This window comes from Alternaria burnsii (genome assembly GCF_013036055.1).
Source record: "Alternaria burnsii strain CBS107.38 chromosome Unknown 698, whole genome shotgun sequence".
Lineage (NCBI taxonomy): Eukaryota > Fungi > Ascomycota > Dothideomycetes > Pleosporales > Pleosporaceae > Alternaria > Alternaria burnsii.
The window spans coordinates 1161436-1186046 of record NW_024066111.1 but is presented as its reverse complement, the minus strand read 5'-3'; the positions used below and the strand labels follow the sequence as shown (position 1 = coordinate 1186046).

General features: G+C 52.0%; 9 protein-coding genes across 9 annotated transcripts; 6 read left to right on the top strand and 3 right to left on the bottom strand.

Annotated features, from left to right (window-relative positions):
* Positions 1–94: 94 nt before the first annotated feature.
* On the top strand, positions 95–1786 carry GT037_004560 (uncharacterized protein; the record flags this gene model as incomplete). The annotated part of the gene is made up of 2 exons (XM_038929607.1): positions 95–1053; positions 1117–1786. 2 exons carry the CDS (start codon positions 95–97, stop codon positions 1784–1786), a joined length of 1629 nt encoding a protein of 542 aa, XP_038787879.1.
* A 151-nt stretch (positions 1787–1937) lies between these two features.
* On the bottom strand, positions 1938–3286 carry GT037_004559 (uncharacterized protein; the record flags this gene model as incomplete). The annotated part of the gene is made up of 2 exons (XM_038929606.1): positions 1938–2775; positions 2826–3286. 2 exons carry the CDS (start codon positions 3284–3286, stop codon positions 1938–1940), a joined length of 1299 nt encoding a protein of 432 aa, XP_038787878.1.
* A 523-nt stretch (positions 3287–3809) lies between these two features.
* On the top strand, positions 3810–5698 carry GT037_004558 (caf1-domain-containing protein; the record flags this gene model as incomplete). The annotated part of the gene is made up of 2 exons (XM_038929605.1): positions 3810–4835; positions 4883–5698. 2 exons carry the CDS (start codon positions 3810–3812, stop codon positions 5696–5698), a joined length of 1842 nt encoding a protein of 613 aa, XP_038787877.1.
* Positions 5699–7816: 2118 nt separating this feature from the next.
* Positions 7817–8111, top strand: GT037_004557 (uncharacterized protein; the record flags this gene model as incomplete). The annotated part of the gene is made up of 2 exons (XM_038929604.1): positions 7817–7899; positions 7949–8111. 2 exons carry the CDS (start codon positions 7817–7819, stop codon positions 8109–8111), a joined length of 246 nt encoding a protein of 81 aa, XP_038787876.1.
* Positions 8112–8392: 281 nt separating this feature from the next.
* On the bottom strand, positions 8393–12533 carry GT037_004556 (high affinity nickel transport protein nic1; the record flags this gene model as incomplete). Its single annotated transcript, XM_038929603.1, has 11 exons — positions 8393–8655; positions 8704–9541; positions 9598–9875; positions 10114–10270; positions 10320–10688; positions 10735–11001; positions 11050–11136; positions 11185–11256; positions 11308–11415; positions 11466–11632; positions 12251–12533. The coding sequence occupies 11 exons, from the start codon at positions 12531–12533 to the stop codon at positions 8393–8395; spliced, it is 2889 nt and encodes a 962-aa protein (XP_038787875.1).
* Positions 12534–13662: 1129 nt separating this feature from the next.
* On the top strand, positions 13663–15490 carry GT037_004555 (homoserine o-acetyltransferase; the record flags this gene model as incomplete). The annotated part of the gene is made up of 3 exons (XM_038929602.1): positions 13663–13714; positions 13931–14321; positions 14374–15490. 3 exons carry the CDS (start codon positions 13663–13665, stop codon positions 15488–15490), a joined length of 1560 nt encoding a protein of 519 aa, XP_038787874.1.
* A 773-nt stretch (positions 15491–16263) lies between these two features.
* GT037_004554 (alcohol dehydrogenase) lies at positions 16264–17472 on the top strand (the record flags this gene model as incomplete). Its single annotated transcript, XM_038929601.1, has 3 exons — positions 16264–16825; positions 16909–17282; positions 17338–17472. 3 exons carry the CDS (start codon positions 16264–16266, stop codon positions 17470–17472), a joined length of 1071 nt encoding a protein of 356 aa, XP_038787873.1.
* Positions 17473–18831: 1359 nt separating this feature from the next.
* Positions 18832–20055, bottom strand: GT037_004553 (alpha beta-hydrolase; the record flags this gene model as incomplete). Its single annotated transcript, XM_038929600.1, has 2 exons — positions 18832–19883; positions 19929–20055. The coding sequence occupies 2 exons, from the start codon at positions 20053–20055 to the stop codon at positions 18832–18834; spliced, it is 1179 nt and encodes a 392-aa protein (XP_038787872.1).
* A 544-nt stretch (positions 20056–20599) lies between these two features.
* On the top strand, positions 20600–24395 carry GT037_004552 (uncharacterized protein; the record flags this gene model as incomplete). The annotated part of the gene is made up of 6 exons (XM_038929599.1): positions 20600–20664; positions 20713–20822; positions 20876–21228; positions 21414–21693; positions 21748–22882; positions 22937–24395. The coding sequence occupies 6 exons, from the start codon at positions 20600–20602 to the stop codon at positions 24393–24395; spliced, it is 3402 nt and encodes a 1133-aa protein (XP_038787871.1).
* Positions 24396–24611: the final 216 nt, after the last annotated feature.

The window sequence follows — 24611 nt, the reverse complement described above, 5'->3', positions numbered from 1 at the left end:
GGCTCTACGAAACTAAGATAAAGCTGAGTGATTCTCATTGCGAACACGCGCTCGCTCACTTCCACTGTCATTCGAACACCGTACGCTGTCGACCATGCAGCTTCTTGATCTCCCCGCTGATATTATCGACGAGATCATCGGCCACAGTCTTCCATCCGGCTTTGAAGCCTTTACGCTCTGCTGCCGCGCCATATATACACGCGCTGCGCCCAAAATCGCACGACACAACTTGCTCAAACGACGATGGAAGTGCACCACTATTGGCGGCTCCAAAAACCAGAGCGACATACTTCGGATACTATGCGAGATAGCCTGTGATCCTCTTGTCGGGCAATATATTGAGTTGTTGAGTTTGCGTGGACATGGAGGAGGCCCAAACGTCGATACGAAGAATGATTGTTTCAAATCTAATGAAAGAGTTATGGCGTCGATGAAGAAGATGGTCTTGGATTTAGAGTGCTTCAATAACGCAGGAGTTGATGCGCAGCTCTGGTGGGAAGGCATGCTGCGAGGGTTTGGCCTCGAAAACGAAGCTGAAAACGAAGACAGTGACTACCGATCCTGCCATAGGGTCGCGTACGCGACTGTAACACTCCTGAATCAACTACCGAACTTGCAAGCGCTAGAACTGCCACCCGAATGGTACAGTCTTAACAACAAACGTACGCCCCTTCCTGAAGCGGAAGAGAGATTGGAAGCTGTGCTCAAAAAAATGGTTGAAGCTTCTAACAGCAGTGGCAACCGGGACCAGCCGCTTGCAAAATTGAGGATCATCCTGCCATCCACCAGAGAGGGATATGACGAACGGAACCCTTTCCAGGTCTTGGAACCCTTTATGCGCTTGAAGAGTTTAGAAGAGCTATATAGCACGTCCTGCTTGGCCATTGACGACGGCTATACTGGCATGGCTTTCCATTGGCGCTTGCCAGGAATCGACTCAAACTTGCGTAGAGTGGAACTGACGTACTGTTGCATGGACGCAGAAGGAATCTCTGTCCTCCTAAGACACACACCTTGCCTCGAGGTCTTCAGATACTTGCATGAGTGCAAATGGTGCGTAACATGCATATTCAAACCCAAGCGAGACAATGACTGACTCTATCCACCAATGTCTAGGCACGGCTGCGGATATGACTGGAACCCTGGTGGTTTTGTGGAAGCCATTGCTGAACATTGCGGTCCAACCATTACCGAACTCACAATCAAGAAGGCCGAAGACTGGGGAGCCATAGTCAACGGCGTGGTATCTTTTCGAGCGTTTCCCCAGCTACGCATGCTCGAGATTGACTTGGCCTCCTTCTGTGGGCCATCGGTAGCAAGTGGCCAAAGGCTGGGAGAAGATGCTGTTCAGGTAGAAGAGGGGGAAAGGCCATGGACCATTGAAGACATTCCATGCTTGGGAGACATGTTGCCGGACAGCATCGTGGATGTACAGATGGACAACGACGGCTGGATGGACAATCCTCCGGAGCCAGAGGAGGTTGTGAAGCTGTTGCTTCAGGGTTTCACCGAGAAGCGCGTATCGAGACTGCGAAACCTGGCACAAGTAACGTTGAGGAGTTTGGGAGACGCCAATGTGCGAGCGCTGGCCGAAGGAATGGGGGTACAATTCGTGTCTTTGGATCGAAAGGGTGGGCTCAACAATTGGCCGTGCTCCTCGACGGTGCAGGAATATTCTGATCTGTTCAAGGCCGCTGCCAAAGCATCCAACGATGCAGATACCAGACCCAAGCCTGTTGCAATCAGACATGGACGGAGCACTGTATGGGTATATCCAGAATCGTAATGAAGGAAATAGCTCTCGTCTATGACAGACAGTAATGGTGATGAAGATGATGAGCATAATGATATTGTCAGAGTTAGCACAATGGCCCCTAGTAGCTTTGAGAATAGAAATACATGGACATAAGAAGCTCGACCCAATCACGTCAATCACATTAAATGTAGGAGACCTTGACTCCCATACCTACGGTGCGTCTCACCTTGTCCCACGCATTCCGTATGATGCGGAGTATCCTCTCTCGGAGGTCCCGTCTGCCAAAAGCTAAGCCGAACGCGAGTAGGAAAAGCAAGGTACGGAAAAAAGCCATGGGATTTGCAGTCATGTGATGTGCCGTGTTGGATATCATGGTCTGTATATTGCCAAGCATTGTGGACGCTCGGTTGTAGAGGCCGGGCGGCGGAGTGGTGGGTTTCTTGCCGGGTGTGCGGGAGATTCGGGACTGCGACGGGGTGGGCTGAGGAGTTGGCTGGGGCCTGCGAAAGCGCTCGTCTGAGCCGCGGGGCTGCCGCCTGTTTTCCTCTTCGCGTTTCCGACGTTCGTCCTCTGCGCGGGATTGCTCGAGGCGCTTGGCTTCGGTCTCTCTACGGCGCTCCTCCATTTGCTCTTGTTGCTGCTGGCGGAGCTTCTCCTCGCGGGCTTCTGTATCTTCCTTCTCTTCCTTGAGAGAGTGCAGGGCTAGCAGGAATGCTTCCTTGCGCTCTTCATCGAGCATTTCGGACATGGTGATGAAGTCGCGGGCGTAGTCCCATTCCTCGTTTCTAGGCAAGACATGCAGGGTATACAGCTCCAGCAGCTTGATGCGCTTCTCTAGGTCGCGAGGCGTGTCTGTGCCCGTGTTTTGCCTGCGGTGGCCTGGGCGCTTCTCGAGGTATGCTGGAGAGGACATGTGCGAGGAGACATCGAGGGTTGGGCTGGCGGTGGCGGAGAGGTACGTCTCCAGCTTCTGCTGGTTGAGGCGCTGCGAGGGCGCATGGGTGAGGAGGAGGGTGGCGCTTGGTCGAGGTTAGGATTCAGCATCTCAGCAAGTCAGCGGGGTGCTCACAGGTTGATGACGACGTCGGCATCCACGTCTCCCTCGACGCCCGCATAGCCGTCCCGTACCACCTTGTCCCAGATGCTGCCGTCGCGGCACGGTGACACCAATTGCTTCCATCTCGTGCTGCCAAACGCGTGCTTTCCCTCTTCGGCGCCCAGCTCTATGACGGCATTGAGGAAGGTGAGGTAGAAGCTCCACACCTTGACCCGGGTCCCTCGCGACGCGGTTGCGACCGGGGCGTGGCCCACGAGGTCGCCCTTGTCGTCCGCCGTCTCATCGACGGGCGGCGGCGTGATGATGGGTTCGATGGTCGACAGAGCCTCGGGCAGACGTCGCGTCAGGAACAGTTGGGCGGCCTGTCGGTAGGCTTTGGCGATCTGCGACGATTGTTGCCGCGATGTTGACAGCGACGAGATGGACGACGACAGGTAGCGCGGCCCATTCATGTCATCATACAAGGTCGCCATGTTTCGGTAGGATGCGATAGTCGCTCGCGATGTCCGGTGAGCTCAACAAGCCCCTGGCGGTGGGAGACGGAACTCGGTCTTGTGCCTTGTCTCTCCGCGTTGGTTGTCAACAATTCCAACCTCGGCAGACCACGAGCCTCACCCGGAACCGCCTTGGCGCGTCACCTGCCGACCAGACGACCTCCAGCCTTCTGCGCGCTGCAATTTCCCGCCTCACCTCCTGCATCACATGGCAGGCACGTGAAGCCGCCCTCAAGACGCGTGCAGTGACATTCTGCACTCGCAATCGACGCGCTTGACAAACGTTTGTTCGCGACAAGCTCTGCGTCAAGAGCTAGACATCGCTACTGACCTCATTACTCACCCGAGACCACACAGCTTGCCACTTGCACTTACTTTTGACACACATCGCACCCTTCATCGCTGCCCACGCTTGTTGACACAGCGCTTGCGACCTTGATCTCACATGGCCAACAGCACATGAATACGCGCCTTTCTTGTCGTCTTCGTCGTTATCTACAACATGGACGTCGACGCAGAAACATTCCCGTACCACCTGCTGGGCATGTTCATCCATATATCCGAGGCTGACTTTGTGTCTTTCGATCTTGAACTATCGGGCATTCCTTCGCGGATTCAAGATAAGCCTGCCCATGGTCCAGGACGCTTCACCATGGAGGAGCGCTATGCTGAAACCAAAATGGGCGCCGATCGTTATCAGATTCTACAGGTAGGTATTACATGCGCCAGGTTCGACTACATCGCGAACAAATATGTCCTGAGACCATACAATATCAACATCAGCCCTCTTTTCGACGAGCGCATGGACTTTGAGCGCGAAATCAGATTCCAGAGTGGCGCATGTACTTTTCTCCTCGGCTGCGGTTTCGACCTGGGCGCACCCTTTACCAAGGGCGTACAGTACCTCTCCCGAGAAGAGGCGGAGCGGGCGAGACAGATGGCCTGGGATCGGCTGGAGAACAAGAACCCGATACCGGACTTGCAGCTCAAGGAGGGCGATGTTGAGTCTCTTGATTTCATGCGCCGCGTGAGGGAAGCTATCAAGAAATGGAAGACTAGCACGTCCTCCTCTCTGGACATCACAACTCACACTGGACTTTCTGCCGCGCCATCCATACCGGTAATTACGCGATTTGAGAAGCGTCTTGTGCACCAGCTCGTACGTGCCGAGTTTCCAGAGCTGGTATCCATAGGTCGCAATGAATGTGTTCGTATTGTCGACTTGGACCCGGTCCGCGAAGCCGACAACATGCGCAGGATCAAGAACCGTGTAAAAGACTCCATCATACGGCAGACGGGTTTCCGCTGGATCTTCGAGGCTCTGGTCAAGGGCGGAGACATCAATCGCACGGGTCCACTGTACGCCGCACGGACTACAGGCATGCTCTCCACAGCTGACGCCAATGATATAAGGGATCGCTATGATAGGGCCATAGAGAGATTGAAGACCAAGCAGCCCGTTCTTGTTGGGCACAACATGTTCACTGATATCGTTTACTTTTACCGCACTTTTGTGGGCGAGCTACCAGTATGTGAAAAGTTTGATTATCTGTAGCCAGTCCTAACTTCGGCCAGGATACCCTACAAGGATTTCAGGATGCAATACACGAGTTGTTCCCCAAGATCATCGACACCAAGTATCTAGCTACTTATGCTGAGGGCGACCTCAACGCATCCCCGTCGCTGCAAGATATTGCACAAAGCTTAAGCAGACAGCCTTTACCCGAGATCATCACCCACGCCGACCATCCCAAATATCAGGAAACCGAGAGATTCCACGAAGCAGGTTATGACAGTCTTCTGACTGCCACCATTATGATCAAGCTAGCCGCCAAGCTTGGTGCAGAACGAGGAGAAAAGGTCACAGCACCGTTATTCAGCCATCCTCTCACCTTCAACAAAGCAAACGGCGTATTACAGAGTGAAGACGTTCCGGACTTTATCAAGGATGGACGCGAGAAGGTTAAGGAACCGGTTCCCTTACCCCCCGTGGAACAACCCAAATCCAGAAAGACGAAGAAGCAAAAGGCAAAAGCCAAGAAAAAGGCAGCAAAGGAACGAAGATTTGAGACTAAAAATCTATTTGATACGCTCAAGACGCTGGATCCGGAGACCGAAACATCCTCCACTGAAGAAGACGATGATGCCAAACTTGCCCAAAACGGCGTATCTATCGAATGGGATGAAGAGCTTCAGGAAAGCGCTGGGTCATGGGAAGATGCCGTCCATGTTCAGGACAAGACAGGATGGGTGCCGTTGGAGCAGATAAAGCGACGGTCGATGGAGCTGATACCATCCTTCGACTCCAAGTTTTGGGATGAGTTTGGAAATACGTTGCGAGTCTTTGGGACTGAAGAAGCCATCCTGCACATCGCAGACTGGGAGGCTTGAGCATTACGCAGTGTCAAATGTACGAATGTAGGCTGATGAACGAGCAAAGAACGAAGGACTTCCCGGAACGTGGTAAGTGTTAGTTTTGAGCGGGACTGGAGAAGAGGGCTGGGGCGCTTGAGTAGCGAAGTTCAGAGTGGTTGTACCTTTGTCTTCGTCTAAATTCCAGGCACAGATGCATCTAACTGTAAGACAAAGGGGATATGTAAACTTCTAGCAACCTAGGGGTCTATCGAAGACAGGTTGCTACATCCCTCTTCGCAATGCATGTGTTCCGACACACATGCTCAGTAGCGGTTAGTGAATGCCTTCAGCCCTGAACCTTTCTCAGATGTGCTTGCAAGGCATATGGCGCACCGCACGGGGCGTCGGGTACGCAACGCCGCTACAATCCTACGCGCTACTAGAATGCCCTTGGCAACCTTGGTCAAGTTCCGATACATGGACGTTTGGCCTAGCAGCCAGAATGCACCACAGGATCGTCATGAGTATTCGTTGACCCCATTATGGCAGAAGGAGTAAGGACGGGTAATTACAGGGAGAGTATGAGCGTTACGAATGGAGAATACCTGCGCCGTTGCTGCACTGTTGGCGCCTGGCCGCTCAGGTATGCGTCTAGATAAGCCACAATCATGATTGCTTTTCCCATCTCCGCCCACGTCCGGATCTGCGGTTACAGTACTCGTCTAGATATTGCCGGGCCAGCGACTTGACAAGCATGCTTGCCCTGACACTGAGCAAATTCGGCACCGTGTTGCGGGGCGTATTCAGGTAAAGCGAGCGCTACCATCCCTGCTTCCTCACGCACCCTGTCTGCAGATGGTCGTGCATCCGCTCTTGTGCCTGCTTCAACTTGTAGGCAACTGTCCGCCCACCGCCCACCACCTTGCCCTCCCCTTCCTCAGCTAGTCAGAAGAAAACACTCCCCACTTCTAGGTATTCTTGCAACGGTAAAGCTCAAGCCAGGCCCCACCGCGGTTGATCTCGTAACGTGGGCTCTCCTTCCAGGTGTCGATAGCCTCTTGGAGCGTTCCGCCACCGTCCCCTGGCCTCGTGTGCATCCTGCCCTGCGGGCCTTTGCGCGAAACCCTGTCTCTCGCACAGAACCCTGTCTGTCACGCAGAGTCTTGTCCTTCGCACGCACCCTGCCCTTTTCGCGCGTCCTGCCCTGCGAACTCGCGTGCAACCCTGTCACCCTCATCATGGCAGTCCGGACCTTGTGCGTCGCAAAGCTTTGCTGTCAAGAGTGTCTGGAGGATGCACCGCAGCCGGCTGATTCAATACCAGGGTATATCCCAGCTCTTTGCAACACTCCGTCTGGTCTACCGTGGCATTTGATGACGGAAGAACCATCATCAACACAACTCCATGCCCACTCTAGCTGATTTTATGAACAGTCCAGATTGTGTCTCTTCTTCGCCCGGCCCATGAAGACGGTGCCCCCTTTTTCTGCGAGAGAAACTTCCAAGTATCAAGTCAAGTCAAGTCAAGTCAATTCGTCTCCGCTCTGACCGTGACAGTTGAGATCCGGTTGCGCCCCTGAGTTGGCGGATCTGCGCCTACCGTACACTAGATGAGATGACGCGGGCAAGCATGGCGGGCGTCGGGTAGTATGCATGACACTCGCCAGGCGACGCGGATGCGGCCATGAACTAGGTCCACGTTGATCAGACAGGTAGCCATGCGGCGTTTCATGGGGAGGGAAAACGGTCGATGCGCACAGACCGCACCAGCCGGTTACCCTGTGGTTCCTTGAGATGCAGCCGTAAGTGGTAATCCACATCAAACAAGAGGGAAGCGGGGCGAAATGACACGCCCGTGAACCCCCACCCGCAACTCTCTTTACACACTGGGCCGGCACCCTGGTTGCGCCTCTGCTGCATGGGCAAGCTGGTGCTGTCAGTGCTTTGCATCCAGCGTCTTCCGCGTGCTCGTGGCAATAGAATGGGAAAGCTTTAGTCGATGGTATGGCGCGAGAGTTTTGTAGTGAGAGTGAGTCCTTGGGACGTGTGCATGTTTAAATAGAGGGCGGCGGTGGCCTCCTTCTAAGTTATCTTCATTCTATAGCCAAGAGTTCATAAACTTCCCCAACCTTTATCAAGCGGCGAGTCAGCAATTATGCCTTACATCATCGATGCACGGACACAACATGGCACTCAGTTGCGACCTACCACTGTTGTTCATGAGCCGGATGTTCGATCGTAAACGTGGTACCTTTCCGTGTATTATGCCTTCCTAACGCATATCTAGGACATTGGCGAACTGCTCGTGCTCCGATGCCTCGAATGGTCAAGTAAAGCATGACTGTACAGTTGTCTCCTATGTCCCTCAGGCTGCAGTAGCGCCTCGAACAGATCCCGCCGGACGTATCATCGACCTGACGTGTATGGGCTCGCAATTCGATGGACACTGAGAGATACGTTGGTGGGGATGGATAGATGTGAGAGGAACATGGTATTGGATAAAAGATCGGACATGGCGTTTGGTGCAGGGCACTTGTAGGGTGAACGTCGCATTGTAGACACCATGCCTAGGTATGGTTGGATAATATAGATGCTCGGTCCAGCATTACTTCATGGGATGGACCAGAAGGCATCGGCGCGAAAGCGTTACAGTCAAGAAGAATCTAACCCCTTTTTCTGTTTCCTCTATCTTCTGCTGGCCGACTCTCCTCACATCGTGGGTCGATGGCGTTCAACGGTGTGCAGGTCCAGCAATGTCTGTAGCCCCAACAGGCTCAACATTCACATTCACATCCACATCCTTTGTATATGTCGTGATCGACGCGGGTACTCCCCGGGGATCTTCTTCGTCCGGTTCAGCAATCTCGTTCTCCTGCGGTAGTGGCTCGAAATGCGCGTTATTGACCCTTTTGCGATCGATACGCCGTCTCCAAGGCTTGTACAGCAAAACACTGAGACCACCAAACAAGATGAACGTGCCACATATCGCTCCACCTACATACTTTTAGCACAGCGCTTTCTTGACTTGACCGATCGACTTACCAACTATGTCCCAAGCGTCACCCAGCTTTTCGACGCCATCCCAGAATTTACCGTGTGGCTCAGCAACGTTAAGTACTAGATTAAGAAACTGTACTGTCCCGATGATGGTCGCGACAACAACAGTGATGACTGTGAGTACAATGCTGTAGTAGCAAATGGCGATGGGGTCGCGCGCTAGTTGTGTGCTGGTATACAAACTCATCATCAGTGCGCCATCTGTCGTGTCGAGAAGGCACATGCCCGCAGTAAAAAGCAGCGGAAAGATCAAGATCAGCCAGATGGAGGTTCCTTTCGTTGCTTGAATCGAGCTAATCCCCAGAATGGCGATCTCAGAGGAAGTGTCGAATCCAAGACCGAAGAGCACACCAAGAGGATACATTTTCCAAGGTCGATCGACCAACTTGAAGAGCTTCTGCAGAATTGGAAAGAGACATCCTCCGCCCTGAATCTTGAACTCCTCGTGCTCACTTCCGGGATCACTCGCGATCATCTTTCGCATCTGAACGATGAGTTTATACAGAATGTAGATGTTCATGAGACCAAGGAGTAGCAGGAAAGCAGCAGATACAGAAGTTCCGATGATACCGCCAACGCGCTCAAAATTGCCAAACTTGTCTGAAACGGCTGCTGCAGTGCCTGCGACTACGAGTGACGTGATGATGACAACGGTAGAGTGTCCAAGACTGAAGAACATTCCAACTGTCACTGGACGCTGGCCTGCTGCAATAAGACGGCGAGTCATGAGATCGATAGCCGAGATGTGATCTGCGTCCAGGGCATGACGCAATCCGAGAGTATAAGAGAGAATTGCGGTTGATATCAGAGGCGTGTGCCAATGCTATGTATGATCAGCTTACCCAGTCAACACGACCCAGACTAGACTTCTCGACGTACCAGAACGATACCAACTGCCGCCCAAACTAGAAGGTTCACTACGATGAGCGTGACGATGATTGCAATCGCGGGGAATGGAAGCCTCCTTAGGTATGGTATCTGCGCATGGTATGTAGATGCTTTGTTCGACGCATTGCGGAAGAATGATGGTTTGGCTTCCGCATCGCTACCCGCGATTGACGAGGGGCGGGAAGTCGCCATTCTACTTGAGCACGCTCCCCACGGTGATGCAAAGAGGAAGAAAGGCAACACTAGGTCCGATGAAAGGAAAAGGGAGTCTGAAAGAGTCGAGACGACGAAGCTTGTGAGACAAACATCGAGGATGCGGCTCCTGCCGAAGCACCGTGGGATGCAGATGACGCGAAGTGGGGCTAGCAGCTGTTATCGCGACCCTGGCGGGGTAATTATCATCACGATGTACTAATGATCGCAACTTCACAAAGCCTCGGAATCAGATGTCACGATCAACAGCTTGTACAGTGGCTATTATGATAGGACCCTTTTCTCAGATCTTACGAAAGCATAGGGATGCGTTGGTGCCACCAAAACCGAAGCTGTTTGAGAGCGCGACGTGGACGCCGTGTTGCTGAGCAGCATGGGCGACGTAATTGCAATCGAATTCATCCGCTGGATCGCCTGGGTTTTGGAGATTCAGAGTTGGGGGTAGAGTGTTCTAGTCACTGTCAATCGTTGTGCCACGCATGTTAGCACGCCTAACTTACGTGATGCATCCCGAGAATCGTGAATATGGACTCTACGCTACCTGCAGCGCCGAGAAGGTGCCCGATTGCACCTTTTGTACTGCTCATGTTGATCCTACAAGCGGCGTCCTTTCCATCTTCGCCCAGCAATAGCTCTTTGATGGCTCGATTCTCCGCAGCATCACCCAGTGGGGTACTTGTAGCATGAGCGTTAACGTAATCGACAGCACTAGGCTTGATACCAGCGTGCCGCAGTGCGTGCTTCATAGCAAGACGTGGTCCTTGACCATCTTCGCGAGGTGCCGTCATGTGGTATGCGTCGCTAGATAGCCCGTAGCCGGCGACCTCAGCATAGATATTCGCACCTCGTTTCTTCGCGTGTTCGAATTCCTACAATTTGTTAGATAAAACAAACCTGCAGAGGATGATCGCGTACTTCAAGTATCACAACTCCAGCTCCTTCTCCAATGACAAATCCATCCCGTTCTCGATCGAAAGGCCGACTTGATTCTAACGGTCGATCATTGAACTCGGTAGCCAAACTCCTGGCTCTAGAGAACCCCGAGATGGCCAGAGGATGGATGCATGATTCAGCTCCGCCAGCGATCATCACATCAGCGTCACCAAACTGGATCAGTCGTGAGGCGTCTCCGATGCTGTGTGCTCCGGTCGTGCACGCTGTGGTTGCCGCGTGGTTTGGCCCCTATCATAGTCAGCATTGATGATAGTATACAGGATAGGGTTCAGGCACCTTGAAGCCATGTCGCATAGAGATGTGGCCCGCAGCGAGATTGATTAATAGCCGTGGAACAAAGAGTGGAGATACCTTTCGGTAGCCCTGATATTTTTTAGTCGACAATCAGACAAGGCAGCTGCAACAACGTACGCCTTTCTCATAAGCAACTGTGGTATCGTACACGTCGTCTAGGCTGCCAATGCCAGATCCCATGTATACTCCCTGGTAAAGTGTTAGTAAGATGTAAGCTCAGGTCTAGTTGGATTCTCCCACTGTGGCCTCAAGATCGTTTTCCTTCTTCGGAAACCAGCCAGCATCATTCAAAGCCTCCTCAGATGCAACCATGGCATATTGTGCAAAGCGCGCTATGCGACGTTCATCCTACAATATGATTAGGATTAACCAAAAGATGGCCAGGCTTCGGCAATTACAGTAGGACTCAAATGCTCCTTCGTGTTCCATTTGCCATCGCTTTTGCTGCCTTGAGGAACTAAGCCAGCCACCTGACTAGGTAGTAATGCGAAATCTGAGCTCCTATCTTTGATGGAAATGATGCCGCATTGGCCGTCGATCAAACGCTTCCATGTTTGTCGAACACCTGTCTAATTTAGCTGGAAAGTCTCGGGAAAAGGTCCACATAATTTCACCTAATCCGAGAGGGGTTACAAGCCCTAAGCCTGTCACTACTACCCGTCGCATCGCATGTCAATGATGATGGTTGATATTGGTGTAAGGACGCGTTCGGGTGAGCAGGAAGAGCTAGTGCCACGCGCAAACTACATGTGGCGCATGTTAGCGTAAGGTGCGTGCGTTTTTGGCGTCATCGTTCAGCTCCTGCCATTTCTTATATCCTGAATCGTCTTCTTTTCACGAATAGGTGCCACTGTCAGATGCACATGGTGAAGGCCTGGGAATTCTTCTTTTGTGATACTATGGTCTCGTCATGAATGAAATGAGCTCAATTGTTGTATGCGCATTATTACCTAGCACTCTTACGCCAGCCGTGGGATGCCATTTTGATTAGTTCAGTTTTGAGCTGTGGGCAATCCTCTTCCGGTCAATTTACAAGTTCGCTACAGAATCCAAGGAACTCATCAAGTTGACAGCCCTGAACAATCAGCGCCTCCAGGCTACCTGTCGGATTGATGGCCATGTATAGTGGTAGCATTGCAATCGTACCAACTCATCGCTAATGTGTCTACTTCGCCACCCATACTAAGCTCTTCTACGTCGGAAGGAGGAAACAAATCGTCGTCAGCCTGCAATTCGCTAATATGAGGAGTACCTGCCCGATCTTCACGAATACACTCCTGATCCTCTTCCTTGACAAAAGTGATTTGCTTGCGTTCAGGACCGACAACCTCAAGAATGGTTCGCTCCTCTGTTTTGAACAAATAGTTGCTCATCTTGATGTTGAGCACCCGTCCTCGTTTTCGATCTCTCTCGTGTTGCACGCGCGCTTTCAGCCAGTCCATCTCTCGACGAACATCGCGCGCCATTGTGGGAGGCACAATGAAGGCGATGATGGCTTGAGCACAGCTTGATGTTGGTGACCGCAGTAGTCCTCTTCGTTTGCGTTGTGCTTTGTTAAACCTCGAACCATCGGCTGAATTATGTGTTCTCTCTAGGCTCGTCCACTCGATAATCTCAGGTTGTCTTGAGTCGGTTGCTAATAAGGGGTGCTCCCTGTGCCATGGTATTTCCGTCGTATCGGGCGTTGCTGTATCCTCTAAGCGATGTTGGCAATGCTGATCGGATCTTGGAACTTGAGTGAACAGTTGGGGATGGTGATCCAAGGTCTTGGAAGTGGAAAACAAGTTCTGGCCTCGGTTGGACAAAAGAGGTGCCATCTTGGACTACAGGTAGTCGCTTCACAACTCTTTATCTAAGCGTCCTATGATGGGCCACTGATAGATATATACTCCCTCATGACGCCGTCTAAAATCTTGAATGATTTCCCAGTGCTGGCTGTAGGTTTGCATCCCACGTGTGGCACGTAGAGTTGGTTACTGTGGTGTGTAGGACGATTGATCACAATCGCAACATTTGTTTGGCAGTCTTGACGCTTTCGGGAAAAAGATGATGATGATTGCGTCGTCGAACACGTGGAGCTAAGCGGCGAGTGTCTGGCTTAAGTTTGCGGTGCTGACATGATCTCTTGGAACTCAGTGTAGTAGTGTCGTCAAACAAAGTACCGTCGAAGTTGGATCAATCAAAAGCCTGAATCTTGACTGGGCATGGCAAGGGCTACTGAAGCGACAAGACAGAATGTGGGTACTAGCAAACATCTCTACCGGTCAGTCTAGCATAGAGTTCTGGCTGATGGTTGGTGACACAGACCGGAAAAGCTTGGACATTTTGTGGAGCTTGGGGTGGCGAGGTTTCTTCTTGTGGAATTGAAACAAAAGAGTGTTGATTGAAGTTCGGTCCGTCAAGAGAATCCTCCTGTAGGGGAAGCTACGCGAATTGCCGAAAGCACGTCATCGTCTTGGCGAGCCTCGTCTAGCGGCAATGCGCGAGCATCACTCAACACCAGAGAGATGACTCCCCGCCATGTGATAAACACGCCCCACTTCCTGCGACGCAGGCCTCAGATTTCTCTGCTCGGACGTATTCATTATCGCCATCATGGATTCTCAAGGCCTAGGCGCTGAAACCACCAATGGATCCAAGAATTACAGTGAGTATCCTTTCAACTTTTTTTTACCGTCGCAATCCTTCCGAGGTAGTCGTGTCACGGTGCAATCCGAGTGTCTCGTGTATGGTGATATCGTCACACGCAAACATAGCAAATGGCTGCTGCTTGCTGTGACTCGCTTCGGGCGATGATGCCGACTCCAAAGACGGCTTTTCTTGTCGCGTTCTGGTCCTGATCATCCAAACTGACAGGCTACAGGGACGGTGTCGTCGCAGCCTGAGAACCCGTTCGCCAACCTCATTCCCGATCAAACCTTCGCTGTCATACCGCAAGTCACGCTCGAATCTGGCGTCGTATTACAGAATGTCAGCGTTGCATACAAGACGTACGGTACCCTTGCGCCCAGCGGAGACAATGCCATGGTGATATGCCATGCGCTTACAGGAAGCGCTGATGTTGGCGATTGGTGGGGTCCGTTGCTAGGAGGACCTGGAAAGGCTTTCGACATCTCGCGTTTCTTCGTGGTATGTATGAACAGTCTCGGCAGTCCATACGGCAGTGCAAGTCCCGTCACAGCAAAGGACGGCGACGCGTCGCTGGGCCCATACGGTCCCGAGTTCCCACTGACAACTGTGCGAGACGATGTCAAGTGAGTCAAACATGCCCCGAGCCCTATGCTTGGACAGCGCTAACACGCGTAGTGTCTTCAAGCTGATCTTGGATGATCTCGGTGTGAAGCAGATCGCTGCAGTTATTGGAGGATCCATGGGCGGTATGCTTGTTCTCGAGTTTGCATACTTTGGAAAAGACTATGTCAGAACCATCATCCCGATAGCCACGTCGGCTCGCTACAGCGCATGGGGTATCAGCTGGGGCGAGGCGCAACGGCAGAGCATCTACAGCGACCCCAAATACGACGATGGCTACTACTCATACGAAGACCCTCCGTCGACTGGGCTTGGAGCAGCACGTATGTCGGCCCTGTTGACCTACCGGAGCCGCGATTCGTTCGAATCGAGATTTGGGCGCAACACGCCAGACCTATCCAAGAAACAGAGCATCAATACTGTACCGCGCCCGACGACCCCATCAAACCCTTCGCACGAACATTGGGCTATACATAATCACGGCCACAAGAATGCTGGATCGCCGCGTCTTATGTCACGATCAAACAGCAGTACCGCCATACCTGGCTCTGCAGCGGCACAGGCTGATCTCGAATTCCACGATGCGTCGGGCCCTGGGACGCCGAACCTGCAACGGACAAGCTCCACAAGTAGTAACAGCGCATTCCCTCGCTCCTCGAAACCCTTAGCCCCTCACTATTTCTCAGCACAATCATACCTCCGTTACCAAGCCGACAAGTTCATCAAGCGCTTCGACGCCAACTGCTACATTGCCATTACTAGAAAGCTGGACACACACGACGTATCTCGTTACCGTTATCCTGAGGGCGAGACCCCCGACACACGAGACCCAGTATCGGCCCTTCATTATGCGCTCTCTTTGATCGAACAGCCCACCCTTGTTTTGGGTATACAATCAGATGGCCTTTTCACATTTGCCGAACAGAAGGAGCTGGCCGCTTGTATTCCGAAAGCCACGCTCAAGACCATCGACTCCCCGGACGGTCATGACGCTTTTCTTCTAGAATTTGAGCAGGTAAACAAACACCTACTGGGCTTTTTGAATACTGAGCTCCCAGAAATCATGAACAGAACGCCAAATGTAGAAACTGTCAAGAGCGATACTGGTATGACTGCTACTAAGACCAGTACATTTGGTGAGGCTGAAGTTGAGGATATCACTGCATGGTAAGGAGGACGACAATGTGAAATTTAGCATGGCGTTTTAGGTTTAGGAGAGGACTGCATTGGTCGGCGTACAGTTTTCGGCATATGCTTGAAAGAAGGCTGTATGATTATGATATGCTCTAAGGCGAGAAGAGCTGAGGTTCAACCCCTCGTAAATACCAGACACTGCAGTGGAAAAGCAGCAGCAACATCAACAATCATCGAAGAAAATTTAACTTGCAGTTTCTTGAGGTATTCCAAACGGCCATATAACAGAGGCTCAATCTGATGCGAATGGTTTCGCGTTTGTACCCCGCCTTGGACGCTAACTCCTAACTCTTTCCGCGACTCCACTGTCTTCAGTCCCCCTCAACCTCGGTTCTTGCATTCTGCGGATTTTCTCCGCAGGCTGCGAAACAAACGTGCGTTATCCGATCTTCCCTCCCGAATTGCGATGCCGCGTTATCACGAGAACTTAATCACGATGTACAATTAGTTGCAAACGCATAAGCCTAGCCACGATGGAATGATCGTCGTATTTTGGGTCGAAAGCGCTTATGTATTCGAAACTCAAATGGGTCAATTTAAGCTATCCGTACGAAGGCCAAGGAAAGGGCGCGTTGTTTCTGAACCCCGCACATAGGCATTGAATGTCGGGTCCTTGTGGTCGTATACGTATTCCCCGTCTTCCATTATATATGCCCCTTCGTCTCGCTTTCTGAACCTTGCTACTCAAACGGTCGTCTCGTTAAGTTACATTTCTTCCATCTCAACCGTCATCGTCGGGACGAAGTCATAATGCAATTACCTAAAACACAAAAGGCCGCTATCAAGCAAGGCACTGGTGATAGCGCAACAACCACCATCAAGGAGATTCCCGTTCCAGAACCATCTCCCGATCAAATCCTCGTCAAAATCAACTACACCGGCCTGTGTGCTTCTGACAAGTCCCTGCTTCACGATGAATGGGACTTCAAGATGGCAGAATGTACAAACGGTATTGCGGGTCACGAAGGCGCTGGCACTGTCGTAGCCGTTGGCTCTAACGTGCAAGATCTTTGGCAGATTGGCAATCGTGCTGGTATCAAATGGATCGCGTCCGTATGCCGTAAGTGCGAGTTTTGTACCAATGGCCAAGATGAATGTCATTGCCCAAAGCAATTGAATAGTGGTTTCACTATTGCTGGAACGTTCCAAGAGTACGCATTGACAGATGCGAGGTATGCGACGAGGTTACCTGATGGCGTCAAGGATGAGGAGGCGGGTCCAATCATGTGTGGTGGTGTAACAGCGTATGTGGCGTGTAAGAGGAGTAAGGTGCTTCCTGGGCAGTGGCTTGTTATTCCTGGAGCTGGTGGTGGTAAGTAAACACATGCTTCTTTGCTGTATTCGAAAAAGAAGACAGATGCGCATTCAGTCTCTAGAGACACTGAAATAACTCAGGCCTCGGTCACTTCGGCGTCCAATACGCCAAACATATGGGCATGCGTGTCATAGCAATTGACGGCGGGGACGCCAAACGCGAGCTCTGCCTCTCTCTCGGCGCAGAAAAGTTTATCGACTACACGACGTGCTCAGACATCACATCTGACATCATGAAGATCACTACCTACGGTGCTCACGGAGTCATCGTCTTTGCCGCCACGAGAGCAGGATACGAGCAAGCACCACATCTGCTGAGGCCAAACGGTACGATGGTATGTGTGGGTCTGCCGAAGGACAATACTATTGTCGCGGGTGCTAGCCCCATCGTAATGTGTTTGAAAAAGTTGAATGTTGTGGGAAGTGTAGTGGGTACATTGAAGGATGTTGAAGAAGTAAGTGCCGTGTTGTGATTGGATATGCTGAAAGTGTTGGCTAACGAGAATCTAGGCGCTTGATTTTACTGCACGAGGCTTAGTACATCCAATCTTGACGCATGGTGGGTTAGAGGACATCGATCGATTCTGTGCGGATATGAATGCGGGAAAACTTGCTGGACGGGCCGTGATCAAGATGACTGCGTAGATGAGTGAAGTATTGATACGATGGACGTGCTGGTGATAAGACGCAGACACAACGCTGTTGAGTTACACTGTATTGCATCGCAGTAGAAGTATGTTCCCAGGATGAGTGAAGTATACCATGAATACATGAAATTTGGAGAAGAGTCAAATTCCAGGACTCCAGATAATCTCATGTTGACCTTCATTTGGTGCGGGTAGCGGGCGATGCGTTTCCCTATAGTTTCGAACATCCACCCTTCCCATACGTGAGGATACCAGCATCGATTGCAATCGACAGCCTCCGTTCCACGATGACACTCAATCAGAAGAAGATTGCCAAATTCGAATCGTGGATGACAGACCGACTCAGCCTTTGCAGGCCAGAATCCTTACGTTATCATACGTACACCAAATCAAGCAAAGACCGATGCAGGACATCATGAGCTACAACCGCGCCTAAGTTCCTCAAAACCAGTTCAAAGAAACGATCTTATTTGAATAGGATAAAGCAATTTTCAAAGGCCAGGTATGTATAAGCGGCGTACAGTATGAAGGTTCGGCCGAGGGAGGGAGCATCGAAAGTCGGCCGGTTTGCTCTACACTCTGTGTCAGCTGGCGTGCATGTGCTTCGCGCAACACGGGTGGTCGCTACCGGCAGCATGGTGATGGAGGTAGCAGGGCAGGGTGGGTGCAGATTGCAGGGTCATCTCATGCAGAGACGGGGGTCTATAACTGGATCCTACGGGCGCTTTACCCTATGAGAGAACGAGAAATGGGCTAAGCCTGGCGGGGTAAGAAGCTAGCTTTGTTGGGCGACAAGTCTGAACACCATGATTGGAAACGACGACGTCGAACGTATGCGAAAGAGTAAGACTGAGTGCGGCGCTATAAGCAGCATGCTTAGGGGTTATAAATATTAGAAATTGAGGCAAATCCGCTCAAATTTGAGTTCATATATCCGGCTTCTGCGAATTGAAACCTACCCAAAATACCTACATAGCCAACCCAGAGATTTTTCACCACCCAATCCGACTTTGAAGCATGGTCCAGAAATGACTGGCCAGGATACGTACGCAACTAAGAAAGATGTGTCAGCCGATGCTCGTCAGATGGCGCCGTCATCCACCATGTTGGACATTCTAGCTCATAATTATACGTTGTCTGATAACCTTGACAGCCTCACTAAGACGATTCCTCTTTCGGAAGCTGTGTTGAGATTTCACAACACCGACACGCGCTTGGTAAACCGTTTGTGGCATATGGAAGAAATGAACAGGATTGAAAGACTGCAGCGCGCTGCAATGGAGCTTGGTTTCGAATTACCTTCACGATGCTACCACAGATGAAGGTTCAAGTACATTGGTCTGGTGTACTCGTACCATTAATGTATCCTAGCCTTGATAGCTTCCACGATGCTCTTCAGACCACTCAATCTCTCTTCTCTGGTTTCCCCAAGATATAAGCTTGCAACAGGCCATGCGTGGATGCCACCTGGCTCTTCCCAGCTATCAACATCCTTTCCGGTTTTACCGAGTAGACTGATCAAGTCCCTCGTCTCTGGTCCGAGAACCTCTTCGCTTCCATAGAGAAAGTACCACCCTTGTTCGGGGCTAGCTTCCGTCCATTTTTCAATATCTTTACACTTTCCAGGCGAAACCATTGAATCCTCTGGTGATACTTTGTTGCCAATGTACTGGCGACCGTACAGCTCTAGAGATGAGCTGTTCAGATAATCAGACGCCGTGTTCCGGTTTTCGCGCGATACTATCGTCACCCATGGGCTGATCATGATAGCAAGACCCGGTTTCTGATGACGCAATTCGGTATGGTCGGATAAATGTAGTAAGAAACTCAGGATGAGGGTTGCACCTGCAGAATCTCCACCAACGACTACGCGAGTCGAAGATTGAGCCAGTGATAGAACATATTCGTAACCTGCGACCGTCTCGTGCAGCTGGGTGGGATATGTGGCGTCCGGCACCAAGGTATATTCCAGAGCGAAGATAGCTGGGTTGCGATACCCGGCAGACTTTAGCAAAGTAACCCACGCTAGCAGAAACTCCATGTAAAAAAAGCTGCTGCCCATGGAAAAGCCACCACCGTGGCAATAGTATACGATTACATCTGGCTGCTCTTGTCGGTCGTGCACGATCCATACCCCTCCGAAGTTCGGTCTTCTGATCTCAGTCCATCTGATTGGACTTGTGACAATGCCGTGTCTCAACATGCGAAATCTTAAGAAGGGGAGTGAGACCGCCTTTGAGAAGAATACCCGACCTAAAAAGGCGGGCATGTTGGCGAAAGCATAACGAACAAAGCGGATGACTAGATCTTGAAATGGCGTTGCCTTTCTGACGAAGGGCGCGCGGTTCTCACGTGGCACAAGAAAGCGTTCGCGGATGAACTGATATGGAATTACGATGGCTTTAGGAGCTATAAGTATCAGTATACTCACGTATGGAGAGTAATGTGACTTACCGAGAGAAGGCAGAGCTGGGATGAGCCATGTCAAGAGCGGTACGATGCCAATCTGGATCAGCAATTGAGGCGCAAGAAAGACGAGGAAAGCTACACAGTCCAAGTAAGAGATCTGGCTCAGTATCATCTTGATGAGATAGAATATGGATGAAGCATGTCAGCTAATGGCATACCCAGCGACGGTGTCTAGAAACGCCAATGGCGATGACGCTGACAAGGGTCCAGCTAAGCCACAACCGCTTAGCGCCACACGACGGTACCGGATTTCCTTTGCTCCAGCCTTGACCAGAAACATGCGAGAGGTCCGAACGCTGCTGGACGCAAATGGCGCGTGTTCAGTGAGAAGTGAAACCCGAGCATTGTCTTCCTTGAGCAAACGATAGTTCGCACGTGACGGGGATTAGTGGCGCCGCGCACAGACCTATAGGTCGGTCGCGACTTCCAGAAAACTTCCGCGACTCACTTAGCTGTCACTCCGCAAACACGACTGCAGCGTCTGCAATCAACACCGCCCGCTTGCCTGCGCCCGCATCGAAGGATCACATCAAACCGGTCGCTTCTTGTCTGTCATTTCTCTCTTCGATTTTAATGGAGTAAAGCCCGGCGCAGACTGCGATTTATCTTTTTACACGGCAGCCTTACCCGAAGTCGCGAACTCTTAGGACCTCACCATGGCCAACCCCGCGGCGGATCCCAAGGCGGCACCGCTCGCCGACGAGCTGAGAGAGCTTGCGCTGTACATATGCCTTTTGCCAATCAGCACGACCAATACTGATATGTGCAGTTCGCTCCCAACCACTGTCTTCCCTAAGAACTTCTTCTGCGCCCTTTGCAACCAGCTTGCATTCGACTCATACAAACTAATCTGCTGCGCCAAGTCAATATGCTCATCATGTGCGTATAACAATCTCTGCGATCGGACCATCACAGGTGCTGACATGTTTTAGGTCAAGGAAGCCTTCAGTTCCCGACAACGTGTCCCTCATGCGACCACTCACCACTCGAAGCCGAATCATGCACTGTGAACAAGTCTTTGAGAAATACGATGCGAGTGTGGCTCCAAAAGCAGAAGAAGAAGGAAGAGGCCAAAGCCGCGGCACAGGCAGCTACCCCGCCCGTGGAGGTTACACCAGCCGCGCCTGATGTACAGTCGATAGGGGATGGCGCAGAGAAACCCGTAGACAGTGTTGAGGATACACCAAAGGCGGAGGACGGCGTCGCTGAACAAGCTGCTGGTTCTACGGAGAACGCGGAAGAGGCTGGAAAGCGCGCCGGCTCTGCCTCGGCCCAACCGAACGAGGTAGGTTCCCAATGTCATTCCTTTCGTTTTCACTTGGATCTGTTGGTACTGTACAATGAAAAGAAGAAAAAGACAAGCAAAAGAGAGACCGTCGGGTGTCACACAATTGCAAAACATGGTTGCCACACGTGCCAATGACATGAGATGCCCTCCATTCCACCTGTTGCTTTTACTGACCAAGCTAGGACAATGCTTCTCTTGAGAACGACGCCGAGCGACGTGGTAGCACGGCTTCCCAGAACATGTCCAAAAGCACCGAACAGGCAGCTGTAGACGGCGCGACCGACGAGCAAAAGAACGCGAATGGAGCAAATGGCATGATGGGCAACAATCCGGCGATGAACGGCATGCAAGGCCAGATGGGCTTCGGCTTTCCTAATCAGGGTGGTTTCAATAGTGGTATGGCCTGGAGCGGCATGCCTAACATGATGGCCAATGGTGGCTGGAATGGCATGAGTCCTATGGGTATGTTTTTGCATTCTCCCCCATCTACCTAGCAGGCGACTAACATCTACCCAGATTTCAACAGCATGAACGGCATGTACGGCAACTTTGGAGGGAACATGGGCATGGGCATGAACGATATGTCTGCCATGAACATGATGCAATATGGCGGTGGCTATGGCAATGGGTGGAATGGCATGGGCGGTGGTTATGGAAACTTCAGCGGGCCCAATCAGATGGGTGGCTATAATCAATCTGGAGCATATCCCGAGATGATGAACCAGTTCCCCAAGAATAATTTCTCAAACCAGAACCAGAATCGTTTCCATGCCAATCAAGGAGGAGCAAATCCTCAGCGAAACAACAGGAATGGTAGCCAGGGTGGCTTTGGTCCTGGTTCACAGAATGCGCCTGGACGTCCGGGTAGTCGCGGCGGTCCTTCGCAAAACGTACGTTCAACCCATCAACGAAAGCTACCGAACCCGTTCAAGGGAATTGGCAAAACTTGGATATCAAAAACTGACGCGATTCATCCTACGCAGCGTGACGGCCAGTCGCCTGACGGAATTGCTGACACTGCCCCTGAGGTCAAGGCCGAGGGTGAGCAGCCGAAGGCGTCCGCAGAGCCCACTGAGGAAGGTAAGGAGACCGGTGACGGTATTACGGTATCGACTGAACAGCCGAACTCTGCAGATGGCGTCGGTGCTGGCGTCGCGAGCGAAGCTGTTGCCGAGAATACTAACAGCACAGGCGATGTTGTACATGATGAGGCGCAAGACGGTGGTCTGAAGCCCATACAGACCGTAGACTCTGGCGATGCAGACATGCAGGAGTACAACCAGTCTATGATGGGCCATGGCATGCCATTCGCCCAGGGAATGATGAATCAGTTCCCGAATCAGCACATCAATACACCTTTCGATCCCACCATGAACATGAACATGGGATACAATGGCAATTACGGTCCCCGTGGCGGTTTCAATAACGGAGCTTATGGCGCTGCAACGGTTCTGACAGGCCAGCCAATGGAGCCTATTGGTGTTGGCGTTGTGGGCGCGCCAACTGGACCACGTGCGATGAGAGAAGGCCGACCCAACACTGGGTTTTCGAGTCGCATGAACAGCGGGCGATATGCCCCACCGCAGCCTCCCAAGAGTATTGCATCTACGCAAGATGTAGCCGCTGGTAGTCCTCAGCGGAGAGTTCGATCGTGAGTAGATCCGTGTGAAACATACATGATAAAAAATGACTGACTATGACACAGACGGTCTCCTCTTCGCGATGAGAGTATGCGCGTCAAGGAACGCTCACCATCACGCTCTCGGTCAAGATCAAGAGTGAGGGATGATGAAAGAGAAGAACCGCGCGAGCGGTCTCGTTCAGCAGACCGAAACTCCCGCCGTGATGACCGTGGTAGATCTGTCACGCCATTGAACGATGACTATGAGAGTCGTAAAGACCGCAAACACCGGTCATCACGCTATGAAGATCGTGAGGAGGAATACGATGATCGCTACCGCGATGAGAAGGGCAGTCGAGGTGACCGTACGCGAACTGCGTCAGCAGATTCCAAGTATCGTAGCAGCCGTCGCGATAAGGACAAGCACCGTTCATCGCGATCACATCGCGACCGAAGCAAGGAGCATCGCCGTCGCCACCGCTCCCGGTCGCCTCGCGAGGAAGGCAAATACGAAGACGAGGAGGTGTATGCCAACGGCGAAAAGGATTCAGACGGCAGCTCACGTCGTAAACACAGGAGTGGCCGTGACCGATCACGCGACCGATCACGCGACAAAGAGCGTGAGAGAGACCGCAAGGACCGTAAGGAACGAGACCGCGACTATGACTATGATCGTGAAAAGGATCGCTTTCGTGACAAAGACAAGGAGCGTAGGCGGCGCCGCGATCGCGAAGCTGAAGATGACGAGCGTGACTACGACGATGACAAGTACCGCTCTTCGCGTCGTAGCCGCAAGGACCGAGATCGCGAGCGACGGGACTATGATGACCGTGAACGCAAAGACAAGCCATCTCAACCGGAGAATGAAGAGGATGTTGTTGGTCAAATGATGAAGAAACGCGCTGTGTCTCCACCACTGAACGCCCCGACCGGGCCTTCAGCAAATGGCTTTAGCATCAAAGGCCGCTCGAAGAATGCCGTCATGGCCCCACCGGCTCAGCCCCCAACAGGCCCACGTGCTTTCCAGCCACCCAAGGGTCCGGCTGCCGACCGCAATAAAGAACGTAGTGGAGATGCTAGGGATCACCGCCGCAAGAGCAGTGTGAGCTCGGTCGCGAGTATCCCAACCGGCCCTTCATCAAAGGCAAAGGAAACTTCCCAGGACCACTATGCTGCTGAAAGAGAACGCAATGCCCGAGAGCGAGACAGTCGTGAACGCGTTGAAAAGCCCTCCGGTTCGAGCAAGTCCATCCATTCGCGTATCTCCTCGACATCTCGTTCAGCCCTGTCTACTAAGCGCAGCAGAGAAGACTTTGATGACGAAGCTCCTGTTCCCAAGGGTCCTAAAGCCGACGTCAAGCCCCCTACGGGACCTGCATCCCACCGCGACAAGCGTAGGAAGTCTGGAACGACTGGTGATGACAACATCGCCAACCTCTTCACAGCCGGCCTGCGCAAGAACGCCAAGGCCAGGCGCGGAGGTGTAAGGACTGAAGGCGACGTTGAGCGTGAGATGATGGAGCGAGAGCGGGAGAGGCGCTAGTATGGCTCTTTTGATCCTGCGTACACGGACATTACTAGGGAACTCATTTGTGTGGGCTAAGAGCAATTCGAAGTGGTAATGTGGATAACCTGGGGGATTCTGAAGCTGAGCTGAGCTGCTTCTCTACTTCTTTGTATTATACCCATTGATGAACTGAGCGGGGCAAGATAGGTGAAAGAGCGTGCGGATGCTGTACGCTCTGTCATTAGCTTAGGC